Consider the following 23,318-nt stretch of genomic DNA (forward strand, 5'->3'; position numbering starts at 1 on the left):
TGAATATGGATCACAAAATAGTATTTTCACCTTTTTTGTTGTTTACTTGCTTTTTATTTTCTTTCTGATTTTTCCCCTTTTTGATCTGATTTTTTTTTGAGGCATAATAAATTAGGAAATATGTTTAGAAGAATTGCATATATTAAATTACTTGTTCTCTAGGGAGGTGAGATGGGGGAAGGGAGAGAGAAAAATTTGAAACACAAGGTTTTGCAAGGGTGAATGTATTTTGAAAATATCTTTATATGTATTCTGAAAATAAAAAGCTATTATTTTTAAAAATAAAGAATTTTTCTCTCCTGAAATTTCTCATAAATCTTTGATTGCTTTTCTTTGCACTTATCAAATTCACTCATATGAAAATAATTTGTGCTCTTTTTTCTTCCTATTAAATAACAAAATCTTTGAGAGCAGGGTCTGTGTCTTATCATCCAAGAGATTTAATTTGTGTTTAATAAGTCTTTGTGGAATTAAGTTAAATATACTCTACACAATCTTAAATCAACATCATTTTCTGGTCTCTTTAGGTCATGAAGAGGAGAATCTGTGGCTAATTGAAGTAACTCCACTTAAAACAATCTTTTTCCTCCTCCTCTTTCTCTTTCTCTTCATTCTCTACTCCTCCTCCTAATAATTTTTCAATTTGAGTTTATGCAGTATGGCTTTCCCTTCTAAGAGTGGGAATGGAAGATTCATTTCATAATTATCCCATTGAGATATTGATCTTGTTTATTAACTTTAAAGCAGAGATAAGAGCTTTTTACTGTGGTTGAAATGAGTGCATATTCACTATTTGCTCCTCCTCTTCTTCATTATCATCATTACCATCTTAATCATCATTTGTTGAGCATTTCCTATAAACAAGGTATTAGTTATTAAATGAACTATGCATTCAAAAAAATCATGATAGAATTCATCCTTGAGATAAAGAGATTTAAAATATCACTGAGAGATAAAGCACATGCATAAAAATAGAAGCAGCAAAATAAAGCAATCAAATAGGTAAATAGGTGCCCAAATGTGGGCAGGCATCTTTTCTGCAACTTATATGGTCTTTCAGAGTTCCTTGAGCAGTAGTGTCAAATAAATAAAAATGGGGGCCATGTACTATCTATTAACTTAGAAACTAACAGATAATTAGTATTATCTATGTGTTTCCTCACAACCCTGTGACATGGGCAATATAGGTTTTATTATCCTTATGTTACATGGAAGAAAACTGAGACAAAGTGGGAAAATAACTTATTGTTAACCATCAAGATTTGAATCCATGTCTTCTGATGCTAAGAGCAATGCTCTTTTCCGAATACCAGACAGAGGCTAAAAAGTAGATTAAGACTACGCATTGGAGAGCCTTTCCATTGTGATACCACAAATCTACCTTAAAGGCAAGTGAATTGTCAGTACATTGCTATGTGGATAAATCATTTTTATTTGTTTTGAAAGCTTGTAATAAATGAAGTTATAGAATATCACTTCCTAAGAAAGGAAAGAAGAATAAGTTAGAGAAATTCCTTGAATGATTGCTTTCAAGTGAATTTGAGTGAAGTAAATGATGACTCCATACTCATTTACAAAGCACATGAATTAATTATCATCACAGCTCTGCCAATATGCTGAACACTAGATTGGGATTCTCACCAGATATGTGAACTGGAGATATGTAATGTATCCCAAATTTTGAATATAAAGAAAATAAATGTAGTCTACTGTAGACCCTCAAAGGAGAAGGGCTTAAGTATTATGGCAGGCTGGGTCTCATGGAGACTGACCTTCTGACTTTTAGGGCAGAGCCAACTTTTTCCTAAGGAAATATGGGGTGAGAATACCATCTGTAACAACAAACTATCGAATGTGCTTTAGGCAAATTAACTAGGACAAGAGGAATGGGTCAAAAGCAGAGAAGGACTTCCAAGAATCTGAAGATATTTGAAGAACAGCAAAGGAGTTTATTCCCATGTCGGCCCTAGATAACCAAAAGCCAAGAGAAGAATATACTTATATAGGGGTTTTTTGTCTTTAAACTTTAAAAAAAGTGTGCATGTGTGCATGCACATGTGTGTGTAAAAATAATGAGGTAGAAGAGAAATAAATTCAATAAAACTGATCTACAAATTGAAAAAAAAAATAGGACATCATACATTATGTTCCACAACTAGGGAGCTCTAGTCTTCCCAATATAGTGGAAGGAGGTGTCTTTTCATAACTCCTCTATGGGAACAAGCTTATTCTTTATAATTTTGCAACATTTATATTTCAGTTGTTTTGTGGTAATTCTTTGCATTTACATTGTTTAAACTGCCATATACATATTTTTTTTTGGTTCTGCTTATTTCCCTAAGTCTTTCTATTCTTCACTATCTTCATTATATTCATCATTTTTTACCATACAATAAGATTCCATTACATTCATATACCACAATGTGTTCATCATCTCCAATTCATAAGCATCTACTTTGTTTTCAGATCTTTCCAACCACAAAAAGTGATGCAATATATATATATATTTTGATGTTTATATTCTTTGTCATTGATCCTCTAAGGAAGAATCTTGAGGAGAAAGAGAAATAGATGATTTGGTTGCACATCCTATTAAAAAGTATTTTTTAAAGTTTGGAGCCAAGGATTAAGATAGGACTTTGAAACTTAAGGATAAAGATCATACTAAGGGTAGTACAGAATGAATCTTCTCCTTGATCCTCTAAGTATGAGTTGGGTTTGGAAGTCAGAAAATTTGGCTCAAATCTCACTTTTGTAACTTAATCTCTTAGAGATCTCAGGGAAGCCATTTAACCTCTCATCTCCTCAGCCCGCAAGCCAAACAGCTTTCAATCACATGTTTGTTTTCTTTTCCAATCACATGTTTTACATAGAGTGTAGAATCTAGATAGGGACCATGGAGGAAACATTTTCTTGACATTGTATTTTTGTCATGAGTCATAATTTCTGTAATCAAAATGTTGGGACTTACCTGTAGCTAAATCCAGTCACCAATTCCTTTGTTGCCTTTGTCCAGGTCCCTTTTTGTTTGTGGCTTTATTTAGTTGTTTGTTTGTGTGTGTGTGTGTGTGTGTGTGTGTGTGTGTGTGTGTCCGTGGACAGGAAGAGCTTGCCTACAGCATTTGCTATGATCTATATCATTAAGACACATGGCTAACAGAGGAAAATGTATTGCAGAAGTAGCAAGATCAATGAATATAAATGTCATATGGGATGTGCTCACAAAATAACTAAATCTGAAGTACAATCATAATTATTTCTCCATATCTGGGAGTCAGTTTGCTAAAACTGATTTTGTTAGAAAAGCAGCTTTTTCCAAAGTTTTCAAGACATAAAGAGCAAAAGTCCATTTGATCCTCCTGCCTATGACGGGGTCAGCTATATAGCCAGTTGACTATTTTTATGTCTTGTCTTTAGATAAAAAGTCATATACGAGGTAGATAGGAAGATGTAGATTAGGATACATAGGAAGGTAAATATGAAGATGAATCAAGAATAGAAAGAGGGATAAGTATAAGGGTGGTGGGTCCAAGGATTAAAAAAAAAAAGAATGGATAAGAAGTGGTTTTCAGGATGGATATAGGGATGGAAATGAGGATAGACATCCTTTAAGAGGTTGGCAGATCTCCTACATCTTTACCTCATATATATCCTACAATTCCAACGGATTAGCTCGATTCATTCTACAATTTGATTTTCTTCCATAGTCCTAAAAGAATATTTTTGTTTTATTTTGTTTTCCAATAAAGCCTAGTTAATTTGAGCAAAATATCTCTGATAACTGAATTATTGACATTTTCTGGATAAAGTTCTTCCCATTTTTTACCTCACTGCAAAAATGCCAAAATGCAAATGAACTATACATTTGCCAACTAATGTCTGAATGGATGCAAGAAAATGTATTACAGAAACAAGGCAGAAGAACAATGAGCAAAATTGGTTTCTTATTGTTTTGCTCAGAATTTGATGTAGACTTACTCTTTCAAGGCCAAGATGTACCTGGGGCTCAAGAATAATACCAGAATTTATTTTAAATCAATAAATAGGAAACTATACTCAAGAATTTTCCTCTATGCACAAATCCTAACTATTGCACAGTATTAGAATGTGACTTAACTATGAAATTTTCACTCACAAAATGGACCATGAAACAACTAAACGGTCAATTTAACTATTCTTGCTTCTTGATTACTTATTAAATAGGCTCATATAATTCACAGTTGAGGAAAATGAAAGAATGACTTGCCTCACAGTCTCTTAAGAGTTAGTAAAGCCTCCCTTTCAAGTCTTGAATTGCTAGTATAGTCTCATAGAACTTAAGAGGGCATAATGTAACTGGGCTGTGACATGGAACTTAATGTTTTTTTTTTTTTTTTCTGGATTCTGTGGTCTTTTTGAAACATGAAACCAGGGAATAAAAAATAAAAGGAACCCACAGTTACACTGGAATATAAAAAAGCAGAGACAGGGTGTAGATTTTGTAGATTTTCTGGCCTAAGTTCACTTACTCTTTCCACTAATGAAATAGTACTGGGACTTGCAGGGAAATGAACTTTTATCTTATTGGTGGCCATCATTTATTGCAAATAAATGAATAATAATATATAAAAATATCATCTGTTATATATATATATCTATAGCATATATATAGATACATAAAAATATATCTGCTATAAGATAAATAATACATATTATAACAAATATTAACATATTTGCATACATAGATTTATAGCTATAAAGGTTCCCAGAGTTTATCTAACCAAAATTCTTCATTTCATCCCAAATAAGGAAACCCAAGATCATATTCACAGATGTATAAAATTAGCCATTCTAGCCATTCTAAATGCCATAATTGATGGAGAGCTTCTAATATTTTTTATCAACCAATCAATCAATCAGTATGCTTTTATAAAGTATCTTCTATTTGCCAGGCACATACATTATTTATAGAATGGCATAAAATGCCACTCTAGCACTTTAAGTCCCAAAGGAAAAAAGCACATTTTTATAGCATAAAAGATATGGAAATAAAGCAGATACCTAACAATTAGGGAACAGTTAAACAAATTGTACTTCATAAATATAATATAATATCTAACCTCAGAAATTATGAATTTTCAAAATTCAAGGTAAGAATATAAACTGATGCAGAATGGCATAAGCAGAATTGGAATATACACATACACACACAAACACACACATATATATAAATGCATATAATATTAATGTGGATATTGACTATAACAATTCCCATGCAAATCACAAAATAATGATAGCTAAAATAGGAATGTGAGATGAATAATTATAATGATCAAGTTTGACTTCAGAGAAGAAATGAGAAAATTCAACTCTTAACATTTTTTTTGCTAAGATGGGGAACTATAGATGTAGAGAACTGTAAGATTTAGTTGATATGTTGGTTAATTTTCCTGAGCTGCTTCCTTTTTTTTCTTGGTTGTCTTGGTAGGGAAGATGAGCAGGATATATTTGGAAATGAAGGTGATATAAAAGGACAAAATGTTTTAAAATAAATTGCCAGGGAAGATGAAGAACTAACCCCATCAAAGTCATCTCCAAATAGGCCAAAAAAAGGGAATAGAAATCTGTACAATAAGTAAAAGTCCATATGCCACAAGGTTGAAGGCAATAAAGAATAATTTTATGCATATATTTAACCTATATCAGATTGCTTGCTGTCTTGGATGGGGGGAGAGGAAGAAAAAATTTGGAACACAATGTTTTGCAAAGATGAATGTTGGAAATTGTCTTTGCGTGTATTTGGAAAAATGAAATACTATTTTTAAAAAAGAATAATTTTATTGGCCATTCAATAAGAAACCTGACACCTCTATTTGTTTTCTTGGTTTATATCAGATTCTGATTTCATTTGGGAAATCATATTTTGCTTTCATCAATCCTCAAAAGCTCCCAGACACACTAAAGAATATCTTTTAAACACCAATGTCCTTCCAATTATAATGTAGAGCTCCAAATCAGGGATAACATACTATTGGAAGAAAGGAAATTAGGGCAACCCAAAGAGAAATAGGGATATTTAAGTTGCAACTTATTACAAAGGAGGGTAAGAGAAAAGTCATTATCCAGAAAATTTATGATCAGAAAGGAAGGGATTATTTTCAATATGGCTTATTAAGAAGCAGGGATAAGAGATGGTACCTGTTGAATGTTAAAAAAAAAAAAAAACCAGCAGGTGAAGAGTCTAAATATTTTTTATCAATCAATCAGAATGCTTTTATTAAGTACCTTCTATTTTCCAGGTACATACATCATTTATGCATGACTAGCATTATATAGAACAAGGATAACATAGAAGAAGATGATTTGGTTGGATTAGAAATTAGAGATTGCTACAATGATGAGTTTATGGATTCACTGAAGTTCTGAGATATCAACTGTAGGTTTCTCAGAGTTTAGAGTTGTCATCAGTGAGGGTGAGAGAACCAGTGAGGATGGGAGATTAAGGGAGTAAGAGGGAAGTAAAGTTGGTTTACAGAATGTTAGGCATGTAAGGGTCCTTAAATATATTTTGGTTCATCATCAGTTATAGATAAGGAAACTAAAACTTAGAGAGGTAAAGAAATTTACCAAAGTCTTAAAAATATTATGTAGGATGCAAATTCAAATCTGTTTCCAATCCATATTCCCCAGGATCTCATATTCTACTAGAAGAGAATACATGTACACATATAAATATATGCAGAATGAATGCACAATAAATACAATGTAGCTAAATAAAAGATAGTTAAGAAACAAAGGAGTGCACTAGCAAACGGCATTCAGAGAAGAGAACTGAAGACAGGTGAAATCTACATATTGAAATAAAAGGAATTAACTCACCTTTTAATAGTAATATTAATAATATATTTCTACAGTGCTTTAAAGTTTAGCAAACCATCTTCCTCATAGTAAGTCTGTGGTGTATGTACTAAGTACAAATATTATTTTAATTATTTTGTTGTGAGAACTGGGAGACAGTGAGATTAATAGAATTGTATAGGAATGCATAGCTATTACATTCTAGAAATAGAATCTCTCCTGACTTCAAATCATTATTCTTTGGCATGAGTCATTGTTCTCTAATAATGATAATAGTAGACTATTAGTGCTAGTAGTAGTAAACTATTAGTTCACTTTTCTATGATATCTTATTACATTGCAAAGTCTTTTCCTCTCAAAATGTCAGTAAAGTAGGTAGTTCAAGTCATTTTCTCATTTTAGGAATTACCAAAATGAGGAACCACTGTTTAGTGAAGTTCTAGGAAAGTAAATAGACAATTAAATTTCAATCTGTGGACCATTCCAGTCTGGAGACCATTTTCCTCTACTGATAGAAATATATAATTTTTTGCAATTTTAATAACATCTATTATTGAGGCAAAATTTTAAAGTCTTTTGCTTTTGATTATAGAAATGTTATCTTTACACATGTACTAAATACCAAGTTCTCTGTTATGTCTAAGTGACCATGCTCATGAAAGACCAACTTAAAAACAATGAGCAATTAAATAACTAAGCTTAGGAATTACTACTGATGCATTTTCTTCTTCCCCATCAGATACAGAAGTTTTCTGTCCCTCAGATTTCTTTTTGGCAAAAATAATGGAAAGGCAGAGAGGTGCATTGGTAGATAGAGTCTACAATCAAAATCTGAATTCAATTCTGACCTCAAATACTTACTAGCTGTGTGATCTTGACCAGGTCACTTAATCCTGTTTTTCTCAGTTTCCTTATCTGTAAGATGAGCTAGAAAAGGAAATGGTAAATTGCTCCAATATAATTGCCAAGAAAACCTCTTTATAAAGAGTTGGACATGACTGAAACAATTCAGAAACAAAAAGTAATGGAGGAAAAGTTGAACTACATAGTCTTTAAAGTCTTTTCTAAATCTGACTTTTTTCAGTTTATCTCAAATCCAGTTAATTTGCTTACTATAATACATGCTACAATGAGAGCTTAGGACCACACTTAGAGAGAGATGGTGAGTCAGATGGTGAGATTGAGAGCTGGTCTTAAGTCAAGCAGGAAGACCTGGATCAGATCCTGCTTCTGACATATATTACCTGTGTGACTCCAGACACACTTCTTAACTTCTCAGTGCTCTAGGCCAGTGATGTCAAATAGATATAGGGAAGAGAACAGCATTAAACAAACACAATACAAGGTTCTCTGTGGGCTGATAGATCATTATCTGTGTTTTATTGTGAGACAGCTGATGGCTCAGTGAGGTTAGCAGGGCCTGGACTCCCCTAGACCAGGATTCAAATCCAGTCCCAGACATTTTTTAGCTGTGTAACTCTAGACAAAAGCCATAATATCTAATTGTATGATAAAAGGGTTCACTGAACAAGGAAATAGCAAACTATTCTAATATTCCCCCCCCCCAAAAAAAAAAAAAACACATAAACTGTATGGTCCACAGGGTCACAAAGAGCTGGACAGAACTGGTTAACAGCATCTTCTATTATATTTTTATTTATTTGAAATATTCCAGTTATATTTTCATCTGATTCACATCTTTTTTGTGTGTGTTTCAAACTACAATGAAGTCTGGTATTAAAGTATGACACCTGTCTTGACAACTCAAGACAATAAAATTACCAAAAAAGTAGAAATATACTTTGGTAGAATAAGTTATTTTTTCTGACTGTTCTCTTCACTAATGAAATCACAGTTTTGGTCTCCATCCCTATAGAGCTTCTTATTCTGATTCTTAAAAACCTATTATCATCAAATAAAGTGTAAAATAAATAAAAATAATAAAGTATAGAATAATTTTACATATATATCTACTTGTGTCTAATAGTGGCCATATGTAAGTTAAAGGAGAGGGAATGGGAAAAAAGAAGAAAAAAAGAAAAAAATTATTATTTGTATATTACATATAAATTATGCACATAAATGGAATAGCAAGTTGAACATAATAGATTTTCAGTTTCATGTGCAATCTTTTGTATTATACTATTTTATAAAAATGCTTATTTTATCTCATAACTTAAAATAAAATAGAATAGATTAAAAATATTAAAAATATAATATCACCAAAGATTTTGTAACTGCCTAGATATAGGAACAGAACAGTCTCTTTCTCTCTTTTTCTAAAAACCAGACTTTATTTTTCCCCTTTGTTAACTCCAAACTGTCTAATTCTTGGCATAGTTGCCAAATTAACCTTTATTTATTTTTTTTTTAATACACAGGTCTGATTATATCACTTCTACTCAAAAAATAGTCATTGGTCTCTCCATTGTCTTCAGCCTACTCTATATTACCCTTCCCCTTTCACAGGCTACACTGTGCTATATTACTAGCTATTAACATGTAAAGGACTCCACTAGGTTCTGTATCATTCTTTCTCTTTCCAGCTCCATGAGACATGAAGCAGTATGTTCCAAGCAAGTCAAATCATCAGTACTTGACTACTATCTCCTTTTAGACTCTGATGGAGAAAACCCAAGACTTTAAACCCAACAGCTTTGGGAATGACATTGAGTAATGTAATTGCAGAAGTGGCAATAACATCTGTATTTGATGTTGAACCAGAGAATTATGAGATTTTTCCATCTGACTTTCAACTGAAACTTTTGATATGTGTTGTTTCCTCCATTAGAATGTGAACTCCTTGAGAGCAGGGACTATTTTACTTTTCCATTTATATTTCCAGAGCTTAAATAAACATGTTACATATCATTCATTCATTCATTTATGAATTCTTGTAAGTCCCATGGACCTGGAAATGAACTTCTTTCAAAATTTTTCCTTCCTTCAGTGCCCAATTTAGAAGCTACTTTTTATTGCAGAAATCTTCCCAAGCATTCAACAACAGACCAGATCTCTCCTTTCAAATTTTCTTAGAGAACCTCTTCTAACTTCTGAAGCAGAGGTATCAAATAGGTAGCCAGGGGGCCACAAAGAAGTCTGTAACACTCTCAAATGCTACACAAAGTAGATTAAAATATAATTTGGTCAGACTCTTGCTATTTATCAGCTTTCTGACCCTGGGTGGTCACTTAACCCCTATTGCCTCACCAAAAAAAAAAAAAAAAAAAAGAAAGAAAGAAAAAGAAAAGAAAAATGTAATCTGGAAATACTATATACATACACATACACACACATACAAAAAAATTGAATATAGATAATATTAATATGTAGTTTTCTATTTCAATGTACAGCAGGGGGATCCTTATGTACGATTTAATGATTCCTATTCAATATTTACTCCTTTGTTCTACTGCATACATATCCCATATTATATTTCATTGTACAATATGCATATTTGTACAATGGGCAGCTATTTAATATAGTGGCTAGACTACTGAAAAATGAGATTAGGAAAATCTGAGTTCAGATCCTACCATGTGACCCTGCCCAAGTGACATAATCTCTCTGTTTTAGTTTTCTTATTTATAAAATAAAGATCATAATCACAGGATTATTGTAAAATATGAAATAAGATTATGTGTAATTACAGAGTACTTAGGAAACTTAAAATGCATATATATATATTGATTTTTTATTTGCATATATTAGACTATAAGCTCTTTGAAGTAAAGGACTATGTTGTTCTTTTACCTCTGTATTCAGAGAACCTAGAATAGTTCCTTTCATGTGGTAAACATATAAAGTTTTAAAAATTTAATTTCACCAAATTGAATTCTAGGGAAGAAGCTTTAAAAAGGATTGAATAAGACTCCTCAGGAGACAGGATACTTTTTTAGGATTCTGGAGGGGTAGGAATGGTTAACAAGATTTCAAAATGTCCAATGGAGCTCATTTCTTTCTATCTTTTTTTTCTTTCTACCAGTGACATCTGCATGGAGGAAAAATTGACCCAGCTGCCTGACATTGGCCTGGGCTCAATATCTTCAAATAGAGCTTTCTTCTAAATGTAGCCGGGGTGAGCGGTGGAGAACTGCACCTTTGCTTGCTTTGTTATAGGAAATTGCCACAGCCGGAAGCTCCCATCACGGATGCAGAACTCCAATTGTTCTGCAATTTACTGTCTGAGAGAATTGCCAGGGGGCAATGGGAATTTAAAGGACTTGCCCAGCGTCACACATTCAGTTTGGGTCAGAAGTAGGATCTGAGCCCAGACCTTCCAGCTTTTCCTGTGTCCAGTTCTTTCTTCTAGTTAAGTGGAAATGATACTAGATAAAAATGAAGTTGCCTAGACCTCTGTAATCATAGCTTTAAAAATTCAGAAACTTATTCACTAGTTTAAGATCACAATACTCTGTTCTTGACATAGGAAAAAAAAAAGTGATAATAGCTACTAATAATGTGCTTTAAAAATATAAAAAAGGGTATGTAAAACAGATCTTGCTAGATCTTTTCCCCTGAACTATGGGCTTAAAATTTAGATTCTTTCCCCAATAGTTAAAATGGGTTTACCTGGAACACAACTTTTTGTCTTGGTCACCTGTGTAACCAATGATTTACATTTGTGATTCAATTGGCTAGTGGAGTTACAGATTTAATCTAAAGTAATAGAACAGAAATTGTCTTTGCTGGAAGTTATTAACCCATCCTAGGGACCTTTCTACTTTACCCTATAAGTTTTCACCAATTAAACTAACTGGTTTCATCATGTGGGACTAAAGAAAAATTAGAAATAAAAGAAATACAGCTTGTCTAGATGATAAACCAGGAGATCTGTGAAATGAATTGGCCAGTGAGATGATTTGGAGGTCGTAATCTGTGAGAACATAAGAACATGTAAGATACATTCCATCTAAAAGTGGAAAAGAAACAAAGTTTAAAAAAAAAAAAAAAAAGGTGTGCATGTGAATAAATATGGAGAATAAGATGAATGAGTCCAAATCTTAAATCAGGATTTGGTTTGATTTAAGGAGTGTATAGGGATTCCAGATCTAGTTTCCCTTTTTTAATATATATATTCATTCAAATGGAAGAATATGTCCTTTGAGTAAGCTAAAGGTATTGGTTTACAAAAAAGAAAAGTGGTTGTCAAGTTACTAACTTACTTTAAAATTCTCACTCATGTTCAACATAGCAATTGTTCTGTATGCCACAAAGGGCATGGCTACAGAAGGAAAAGATGTTATTGAAAAAAAAGAAAAAGAAAAAACTTCATGGAGAAAAAAAAATAAAAACAAAGAAAGGAATAAATCTATCACTCATCCCAGGAAACAATGCTACATACCATAAGGGAATAGGGTTCTGTGGAGGTACAGTGATTCCTCAAAGTTGCATTCCTCATTCAAAACTCATAGGCAATTTTCCTTTCACAGGGAAATGTCTGAAGCTATACACACAGAACTCAGCAATTAGGGAATGAGAACACTCAAGCAAACACAGATCATTGTTTAAAACCTTGACTCTGATTTAGTGGTCATTAACCTTATTTGAGGACAATGTAAGTGGTTTCTTCAAGACTCTAATGCAAAGATACACAAGAAGGGAAGACTATTTATCTCTTTTTGAATGCTTATCAGGGCCTGGGACAAAGTCTGATTTTGATGGACTTTTTTTGAGTGTATGAAGTTTGAGTTTATGTGAAAAAATTGACTAGCCTTCCTATACATAGATGTCAATGGTCAATATAGGAGTTTGCTACCTAATCTCATTAGTCTTTGTTGCAAGTAGAAAATTACTGCAGTGGCGGAGGGGGGATGTATTAAAATTCCAATATCTAAATAGAATGGTCTAATGTTTAATCTCCAGCTTTATATTTTTTAACTTATAGATTTTCAGAAATAAGTATGCATTATGATAATTTCATAGGGGTGCTAGTTCATTATTGGCAAATCCCTTGAGAAAAAAGGTAAATGCAAAGTATTATGAAAAGCTGTGTATTGAGATAAATTAATTTGCTACAATATATTAATGATAATATAGGGCTGAGAAGGAAGAAGAGATATTTGTCCTGGTTTGGAAGATAGCCAGTATCTGAAAACCTATAAATAAAATTCAGAAGAGACAACTTTGCTCTTTTGCTAAGAAATCACTTGGCTAGATGGGGGAGGGGCAAAACTGAAGTAGAGGAGCATTTGTCGAACTATTTCTGTGCTTTTCTTTTTTCTTTCTTTTCCTTTTTGCAACTACTATTGCATATAAAGAATTAAAGTTGGCAGAAGAGGTATATTTATTCAGAACCTTCCATTTTGTGTCCTTTTATTGAAGTCATTTGCTTTTTCTAGTACATAGGGTACTTGAAAAGTTGGACAACTTTTGTCCTAGTTTAAAAAAAAACAAAACAAAAAAACAGTTAGACAACGCAAGGAGCAGACACACTTATTCCCTTGGCCTGAACAACTTCTATCTTGTTTCATACGGAATGTCCATGGGAGAAAATTGGGAAAATTTATTCTCACATGGAATTGTTAGCATGGAGTGCACTACTTTTTGATGTTAGCAAGGGCATTATTTTCCCCGGCTATGGGGATATTATAATGAATTGATGCTCCTTCTCTGGAATAGAATGTGTGAAATAAACAGTTGGTGAAAAGCATGAAGAATTTACGAAGTGAAAATCTCAGATTATTCCTCAGGCAATTGACATGAAATTGACCTTCTTAAATGCTAGCTGTTAAAGGACATTCAGACCAAGGATAAATGAATCTCCAGGTCACTCAACTGTATGTTTTTTCCAATCGTTCAGGAGGTAGCAGCACAATAACAGGGAGCACCAAGACGGGGAGGGAGAAACTCAAGCCCCAGAACCCACCAGATCTCTACGCAAATAACATAGTGCGCTTTCTTCTAGCTCGGAATCTCGGAGGTTATAGTTTAAATAGTCGGCGCTAGGACCTAGTTACAGCCTGAATCTGTACCGCTTTCGGACGGGAGGAGGAGGGAGGGGGTGAGGGGGAGGTGGGAAAGAAGGGTTGTGTAGGGGTGTGTGTGGGGGGGAGAGAGTCATTTATGCAGAGAAGGCGCTGCTGCCATTTCAACTCATTCCACATTCACTAATCGAGGGGAGAGAGAGAGAGAGAGAGAGAGAGAGAGAGAGAGAGAGAGAGAGAGAGAGAGAGAGAGAGAGAGAAGGGAGGGAGTGAGGTTTTTGAGTCTGACGGAACCGAAGAGGCGCTCAGCTGCCAACACTCACACTGCCTGCTGCTGCTGCTGCTGCTGTTGCTGCTGCTGCTGTTGCTGCTGCTTGCTGCTGCTTGCTGCCGCTGCTGCTCTCTGGGCCTTAGGGGGAAAAAAAGAAGAGGAAAGAGAACACAGGATAATCAAGTGAGGGGGAAAAGAGGAGTAAGGAGAAGATAAAGAACTGCGGTGAAGAAGAAAGGCAAACTCAAAACACTCATCTGTAAAGAGAAAACCAAACAAACCTAAAAGCTTCAAAACTGGAAGTGCAGCCCCTATCCACTCACTTCATCTCCTGAAGGGGAGAGGATAAGGTAGTTCACCTTAACAATCAGAAATGGTCTAAAAGCAAGCGCAAGGTCCAATGCAATATTCCAAGCTATTTCTAGTTTCTTCCACCTAAATTTGGAAGGGTTTTTCGCCGCGGCTGGAGATTGTCTGACTGGAAGTGGTGAACGCTAAGCAGCCGCTGGAGCCCAGGGGAAAGGAAGCTTTGAAAGGGAAGAAGTTGTGTCGATTGGGGTGATTTCTCGAAGTAGAGAAAAGACGATGGGCTGGAGGAGTCGGTGCTGCCTGGGGCGATTGGACCTGCTCTGTGTGCTGACCCTCCTTTTGGGCTGCCTGCTGCCGGTGTGTAGGACTCGCGTGTACACCAACCATTGGGCTGTAAAGATCGCCGGCGGATTCCAGGAGGCCAACAGGATAGCTAACAAATACGGATTCATCAATATTGGACAGGTAACTGGCTACATCTTCCCCGTCTCTTTTATTATCTCCCTCTTTTTCCCCTTCTCCACCCCGGACTCTTTGAAACTTTCTCATCCCGCCTCCCGCTGGAACCTCAGCGGCGGAGATAACTCTGGCAGTGGACCCCGGTGAACTAAGCTGAGCTAGCGGCTCACTTCCCCGCCCCCTAGCCTTCCACTTCCCCTGCCTCCAGATGTGCTGCTGCTTGCCTTCCCTGGTCGTCCCCCTACCCCACCCCCTCGTGCGATACTGGGACACGCACACAACCCTTACGCATGCCACACACTACACTAAATTCTCGAGGTTGTTTGCAAGTGGTTCGGGGCAGGGAGGGAAGGGATGGTCCTTTCCTTCAACTCTGGTCCTCCTCGTGAGTGCGTGCGTGTGTGTGTGTGTGTGTGTGTGTGTGTGTGTGTGTGAATTATTGGCGGGTGGATGTCTAAAAATAAATCATTTGTTGGCGGATCGAAGAGGTCAGACTGAGCAGAGGGTAAAATGAAAAGAACCGACTTGAGACGAGAAAGAAGTTTCCGAGTCTAGAGTCAACACTGGAGCGCAGAAGAGAAGGGCGTTTGGAGTGGAGAATGGAAGAGGAGAAGGGGACGGGAGGGGTGTTTGCTAAAAGAGGGTTTTCCCTTGCTCGAAGCCCTGTTGCATATTTGGGAAGAGAGCTCCTTCTCCCTTTCTTCCCTCCACTCTGGAGGGGTGGAAGTGAACCAGAGAGTTTAGATGGAGGGGTTGGTAATGGGAGGTGGAGGCTGAAAACTTCTCCCTTAAGATCTGCCAGCGGAATCTTCTCTGCGTATCGTGTCAGGGCTAGAACCTAAGATTAAGAAACCGGTGCAGGGTAGACAGGGTGGACTGAGTTCAGAGTGCAGCAGGTAAAAAGATATTACTCACTGTCAGTCATATTCGTAGGATGTTTATTTTCTTTCATTATATGATAGTTATACCATTTACAGGCACAGATTACGCCCCCTTCACTTCCTCTCTTACCCACCCCTGAAAACTGTCCTGTCATTTAAAAATATAAATAAAATGATTTTGTGAACATGGGTGATTGAAAGCAGAACAAGAAAGCTTAGGTAAAGTCCTGCATTACATGAAATTTACATGTGCCCCCTTTCCCATTCCCCAACCCCTCCCCAGGTAACTCAGGGATAATTGATCTCCTTTCTTCTCCTTAGCTTTCCCCTTCGGTTCCTCACCCCTTCATCCCAACCCTCAAACCAAACCAAACCAACACAAACAAAACAAGTAACCGAATGATTTGGGAGGAGCTGGGGGAAACTAGTCCCAGAAATGAAACACGTCTCCCCAGACACGTACGCGTTCTCCTGGAAGGGAAGGGGGGTGGAGGTGGGAGAAAATTTCAAGTGGAATAGGAGCACACTCCCCCCCCCCGCCCCCCGGGCCTTTCTCTCTAAGAGTCCCCTCCCCCCGGGCCGGCTGTAAAGCCAGCGTGATCTTGTGGCTTGGCCTCTGGGGATATGGGAGGTGTGGGGCGCCAGATCTGAGGGGCTGCTGCGGCTGCCTAGATAAAGAGATCCACTGGGTTTCTTAGAAAGTCTCCGGGTTGCACATCCGTAAGCCGTTTAAGCTATTTCCAGGGAATAGAAACCTAGGGCTGTTATCTCACAAAGCCACTTGTGAACAACGAGATTGGAGGAGGTTGATTTCGCTTGGCATTGGACAAAAACAAAACCAAAAACAAACAAAAAACCCACCGAAAAACAACTACAGCAAAAACGTGAGATTTGGGGTTGGTTGGCTGACTGGTTGGCTAGCCGGCTGAGGCTGCTGCTGTGAGCTACGCTGCCGCCGCCGCCGCAGCCCCTGCCAGGGTGGCGGGGAAGAAGGGAAGGAAGGGGGAGGGAGTTTCTATCCCGCTAGTTTGGCTCGCATCTTTAACCGAGGCTGGAGGAGGCGGCGGCGCAGAGAGGTCACGCTCTTTGTGCCCCAGCTCGCCTATGCACGGCACTGTCCTACTTACTCTGACCAGACTGCAGCAGAGGCAGAGACAGCGGCCACAGAAGTAGCCCAGCTGGATGCCTGAAAAGTCCCCCAGTGGAGCAGGTCCTTTAGAAGAACAGAGGGAGTAGAGAATTGGGGAAGGAATGTGCGTGGGGGGAGGGGGGAGGGTGAGAGATGGAAAGAAGGAGGCAAGGAAGGAAAGAAGGAGAAGGAAGACCAATGAAGTGTTTCTAATCTGATTTAAGAGTTGTTCGTTTAGACAGCTTGCTTGGGACTCCGGGGTCTTACTCCTCTCCTCTTCTGTAATTCACTCTTTTAGTGTCTTGGGATGCACTCACAGGACTGCTAAAGCCAAATAAGTGACTACATCTATGAAGATTAACAATGAATTTAGCTGTTCCATTGCCCAATATAGATTTAAATTCCTAAAATCACATCTTTCTATCAGCCTGTTAATTCATCTATCAATTAAGTGGAAGGAGGGGATATATTGGGTTTCTCTGAATCCTGATTCATCTTGGGCACACATTGCTCCATCTTTGCTCAACCTGTGAGGAAACACCTGGTTTGCTCTAATTCTACAGATGTTTAGTTCAAAAGCACCTGGATCCTCTCTAAATCCAAAGGGAGTGAGAAAATACTTGGATCTAAGCAGCTTCAAGAATAGCAAGTTGAGGAAACACCTGGGGCCTGCTGGATCCAGTCACAGACAGTTACTTAGACAGGATTGGAGTTCTACTACTCCCTGGCACAGCAAGTGGAAGAAGTCGTCACCAAATCCCACTTTCTCAAATATATGTACATTGCTATTTCATGCTAACTTTCCTGGCTTTTATGAAGAGCTTTAAACTGAAGATCCATGCTATGGTAATAACTTTTCAAATGCTTTTCTTAAAAACAAAGAAATGCTGAGTAGAAAGCAACTAACACCATGCCCATTTTCTCCAAAACATCATTTCCAGTAGCTTTGACGGTGCTAATTACAAAGTTCAGAGCCTTTGAGGTTAGAGATAGAACCCCCCTGGAACTGATGAAATGAGAATTGGAAAAAATTCAGCTGTACTTACAGTGTAAATCATTTCCTCAACAGATCAAAGGATTGTAACACTATCTTAGTAGTCACTGGGGTAGTAAAATCAGTTCACACATGCAGTGTCATTGCCTCAGCAGGGCCAAATGTACTTCTTAGTCATTCTTCATTTGTTTTCATTTAGTTGAGATATTGAACTTACTCATTTTTTTTTGGTTTGTTTTTTGCTTATTTATCTCAATCAAGCTGTGTATGGTTCAGTGTAAAGCCAAATCATTAAGTTGCAGACTTAAAATAACCTTAGCAAAAAGAAAATTGCTTTCATTTATAATATATGTAAAGCACTTTGCAAAACTTAAAGTGCTTATTATAAATATGAGCTACTATCATGATCTTTTTAAAAGCAATTTCAAATACTTTTATTAGTATATAAGCTTTGAAAAGAGACATTAATAATCCTTTTTCTAAATAGTTAAGACCAGTATATAGATGTCATTTGTTAAATCTTGCCTCATATTTGCTTTAACATGTGAACCCAAGAGGGAAAAAATGACATACTTATAATTCATTTGTTCTTGGTTATTACCCTGACTTGTCTTTCTCTTTACCTTTAATACTTTATGTACTTTGAGTCCTTCTTACCATTATGAAACAATTAGAATCATGACTCTGCCTTGTAGAACTCAGGATGGAATGTGGCTTCTTGCTATTTCTAAAGCTGTACTAGAACCCTTTGGAAGAGACTTTGTGGTCCAATGAAACCCTAAATGTGTGGGTTTATCCAGTATAACCAAGGGAAAGTCATAGCATTGGAGCCCTTTTCCAAAGTATCTGTGTTGTAGGAGGTAAGTCCTAGCTGCTAGACTATATATTTGGCTTATTTAGAGGCATATATATCGGGTTTGTTTTTCACTTTGGAAAGTTCTATGTAACAGAAAAGTCATTCAGTCTTAGGTTAGGGATGTTCACTAAGAACTATATTTGAAAAAAGGTAGGCAATGCAAATCAAGATAAAAATCAGAGATGATACAAAGGGCTTAATATTCTCAAAAGAAAAGGGGAAGAGGATCTATGCTTTCTTCTCGTTATGAAGATAAAATTACAATTTGTATTTTTTATCAGAATATTTCCATTTGAAGGCCTTTGTTTCTTTGGACTCTAAAAAGAGGGACTAGAAGGATCAATTTGGTTATTGACTGATACTTCCATTACCCCATAGGATCATATGACCACTAGATCACAGATCTCAAGCTGAAAGAGACCTCAGAGATGATCTAAAAGACCTCTTTTATAGATGAGGAAACTGAGGTCCCGGGGAGCTGAACTGACTTTCTTGTTCATGACCACATTCTTCTATATCCCCTGAGTAGTCAATTTCATTTATAGAATTTATTGCCCTTCAGGAAAAAGGACAGCTCACTCCTGGAAGATCTCTTTGTGACCTGTGCAGGCATTCACTAGGCTGCCAAGACTAAAGAACTCCAGGGACTTTGACCTCATTAGCAGAGTACTCCAACAGACTAAGCTAACCAGTTACAGGCCAGGAGAATGAAAGTGCTGGGGGCAGGGTGGAAAGCCTAATTTGTATATTTTGCCTCTGAAGAGGAATCAGGAATCTTTGTTTAGACTGAACCTGTTACAAACTGTACATAAACATTGAGGATCTTTATTATGGACAGATTCCTGATGATGAGAAATAGACTTCTTTTCCTTCATCAGTTAATAATTCTTGATTCCAAATCTGAATTAACAGTAGACAAAGGAAAAAAAAATCTTATCATTCATTTAGGCAGAGCATCAAGCACTGACATTGAAGGCAAAAATGAAAGTTTCAGATCCGTTACTACTAGTGTGATCTTGTGCAAGTAACTTAACATTCATTTCTCTCAGTTTTCTTATCTGTAAAATCAAGGGGTTGGACTAAAAGGCTTCTGAAGTCCCTTTCTGCAGTAGATACACAGAGGGATGAGATGAAACTTTAGTGAGAACAAGACTAAGCAGAGTCTCTAGAAGGTGTAGAAAAGCTGGAGTTGAGTGGAATCAAGCATTGCTTTGATATAGAGAAAGGAAAGAAAGGATGCTAAGCTAGAAGCAAGAAATAGAGAGGAAAACAAAACTTGGAATCTTACCGAGGTATAGGGGAAAAGCAATGTCAAATGTTGCTTAGGGAGGAGAATTAGCATGCCATTTTAGCCAGAACCTTTAAAAGGAACAAATGTTCAGTTTATGGTGCTCCTCCACCAAAATGCCTTATCATCACATGGATGTATTTATTGGTTCTCCAAAGCTATTTCAACAGAGCACAAGTCCTATCAAAATAGAAAGGCTTCAGGGCAGCCAGGTGGTGCAGTGGATAGAGCACCAGCCCTGAAGTCAGGAGGATTTGAGTTCAAATTTGGCCTCAGACACTTAACACTTCACACTTCCTAGCTGTGCAATCCTGAACAAGTCACTTAATCCCAATTGCCTCAGCAAAAAAAAAAAAAAAAAAAAAAAAGAGAGAGAGAGAGAGGTTTCTACCTACAAATGAACTTCTCATCTGTTATATGATGTAAATTCAGAAAACAGAGAGGAACTTCATTCTGCATTGCTGGAAGTAGTAGCCACAAGGATAAAATTATCATTCTTTCCAAGTATTTAATATTATTTTCCAAGTTATTTAACAATACACCCTCATAGATACTTAGTTAGTACTTAGTAACCTATTAACCCAAATAATTCATCCATTTATTTTTTCAAAAACATTCATTAAGTATCTTTTGTGTACTAATAGTTAGCATACCAGGCCTGAAGTCAAGCTCACATCTGGCCACACTAGCTGTATGACCCTGGGTGAGTCACTTAAACCTGTTTACCTCAGTTTCCTCATCTATAAAATGAGCTGGAGAAGAAAATGGCAAATCACTTCAGTATCTTTGCTAAGTAAAACCCAAATGGAGTCATGAAGAATTAGACATGACTAAAATAACTGAACTAGGCATCCATTAAGGATACAAAGCAGGAATTGAAACAATCTCTTTAAGAATCTTACATTCTATTGAGAGGAACCAAAATGCAAACATAGGAGTCAATATAAAGTAAGTAGTAATTTTAAACCATGTATATGACCACTAATAACTTGGAGGATCAAGAACACCAGTCCAGAGGTGCTTGAAGAAAACCTTGACGGAAACTGAGGATTCTAAGAGGTAAAGATGAGGGGGAAGCGAAGTCTGGGTATGGTACATACAAAAGCCCAGAGATAGAAAATGAAATTGTTTATTTAAGGAAAAGAGAATAGATTTCCTGGAATGTAGAGTATGGTAAGGGAAATTATGTGAGGTTAATTTAGGAAAATTGAAGCCAGATTGTGAGTTCTTTAAATGGAAAACAGAGGAATTTGTATTTGATCCAAAAGGCAGTAGGGAGCCATTGGAGCTTCTTGAGGAGAGACATAACTTAGTCCACGTTGTTTCTGTGATATCACTTTGACAGCTATGTTTAGGATTGACTAGAGAGGGGGAAAGATTAAAGCCAGGGAGATTAACTCAAAATCTAATATAATAGTTCAGGGAAATGATAAGGGTCCTGAGCTAGATTTTGTGGCCATGCTATTAAAGGGAAGAAGACCAATGTGAGACATATTATGAAGGGAGAATATACAATATTTGGCAGTTGATTAAATATGGAATGTGTGTAAAGGAAATAAAAGTATTAAGGGTGATACTAAAGTTGTTAATATGAATCCTAGATAGGTGACTATGACTTTGCTAGAACTAGAAAGGAGAAAACAATATGTTAAAGTAGAATTTTCTTTCCCTGATAAATCAACTTACATCAGGAGTGAGTATATTATTTTCCCATGGGTGGGTGGGAGGAATCACAATGAACTTTGAATTTTAAATGGGTATTTGAATTTAATACTGAATATCTTTAAGGTAACATTTTAATTATAGTTATTTGGTCAGTCCATAAGTTAGATTTAAAAGAGCTCTTAAACAGTGCATAGTAGATAAAACATGTTGGTATGAAATCTTTGCTATATGAAGATACAGGATCTCCTTATCCTCTACTGATAGTTTTTTTTTAATGTTGGAATACAGTCAAGATGTTATTTCCCTGAGTTAAAATTGAAAGACAAAATGGATAGTTCATGCTCATATAATGTGTATATGGTTACAGGTGGAAAATACTGTTACTGAATTAATGAATAACTTGAGATAGAGTGAGAAGTTAATTTACTATCCCTAGCATATTTATGGGTATTAATTACTGGAAAATATTGGGAAACACTAAGGGAATTAATGATGAGAGGGTGGATGTTTGATTATAAGCCATTTAAATATAAGTTCTGTTTTCTTCCTTCTTCTTTCTCTATTTAAAAAAAAATTCTGCAAAAGAGAAACCCATCCATAATTTGGACTATATAGTAACTATAAACAATCATTCCTCATCAGTAGCTGTGCCACAAAGGAATATAAAATGGAAAAGACTGGTTGAGTTAATACAAATCTAATAGTATGAATAATAAAAATTATTTATACTAGATAATCTACTGATGATACATTTATAACTTTTTTCCCCCTAATTTTGAGGCCACTCATCTTCTGGGAGTCATTTATTCTGCTTTGTTCTATGACTATTAGTGTGTCTATCTCATTTCTCATACTAGGTGTAAACTTCATGAGAGTAATTAGCTTTGCTTTTTCTATCCCCTATAAAATTTTCTTTGGAGCCTCAAACATCAAAGATCTTCAGTAATTATTTGTTGAATTAACAAATGACTAATATGAAAAGGTAACTAACATTAACATGAAGCTATTTTCCATTGATAGAAGAAGACAAACTTCAAAAGTTTTATCAGTTGATTATTTTCATTGCCTCCAATCTCTCCCCACCCTAATCATCTATATATCTGTCAGAATGATTTATCTAAATTGCATGTCCAATCATATGAGCCATCTACTCAAAAAACTTGAATGGCTCTCAATTATTCCAAGAGTCAAATAAACATAAACTCCTTTGTTTGACACTGAAAATTCTTTACAATTTGGGCCTTTTTTCCATTCTAGTCTTCTTACACTTCACTTAGCTCCATTTCAACCATACTGCCCTATTTGCCATTCTTCACACATGAAACTCCAACTCCTCTCTCTCCATTTTTGGACCAACTGTACCTTCATTCCTGGAATGCATTATCACCCCACTTCTACTTCTTGAAATCCTTTTGTGTCCTTCAACACCAACTCAAGTGCTACTTTTGCTTTCCCCCAGTTAGCCTTTCCTTCTAAGGGTAACTTGCATAATCTTGTTTATACATCAATGTGCACATATGTACATGTGCATTCTGCATTGGAATACATCCTCCTTCAAGGCAGAATTTTTTTTTAATCTTTATATCTTCTATACTTGGCACAATGTCTGACATCTCAAATGCTTAGCAAATGCTTAAACTGATTGGCTGATCTATTAACATTCATTTCCTAATACTGGAAGTAATTTATTGCAGTTCAGGGTC

The 23,318-nt window shown here is 36.2% G+C and overlaps 1 protein-coding gene across 2 annotated transcripts in view; it reads left to right on the forward strand.

Moving 5' to 3' along the window:
• The first annotated feature begins 14,002 nt into the window (after positions 1-14,002).
• The window catches only part of PCSK5 (proprotein convertase subtilisin/kexin type 5), a 610,712-nt gene continuing 601,396 nt past the window's right edge, over positions 14,003-23,318 (forward strand). For both annotated transcript variants that reach the window (XM_051998572.1, XM_051998571.1), the window contains exon 1: positions 14,003-14,808. In XM_051998572.1, the coding sequence (XP_051854532.1) occupies positions 14,620-14,808 (189 nt within the window). In that variant the 5' untranslated portion in view covers positions 14,003-14,619. The remainder of the gene's footprint in view (positions 14,809-23,318) is intronic.

This window comes from Antechinus flavipes, chromosome 1, assembly GCF_016432865.1.
Source record: "Antechinus flavipes isolate AdamAnt ecotype Samford, QLD, Australia chromosome 1, AdamAnt_v2, whole genome shotgun sequence".
In the NCBI taxonomy this organism is placed as follows: domain Eukaryota; kingdom Metazoa; phylum Chordata; class Mammalia; order Dasyuromorphia; family Dasyuridae; genus Antechinus; species Antechinus flavipes.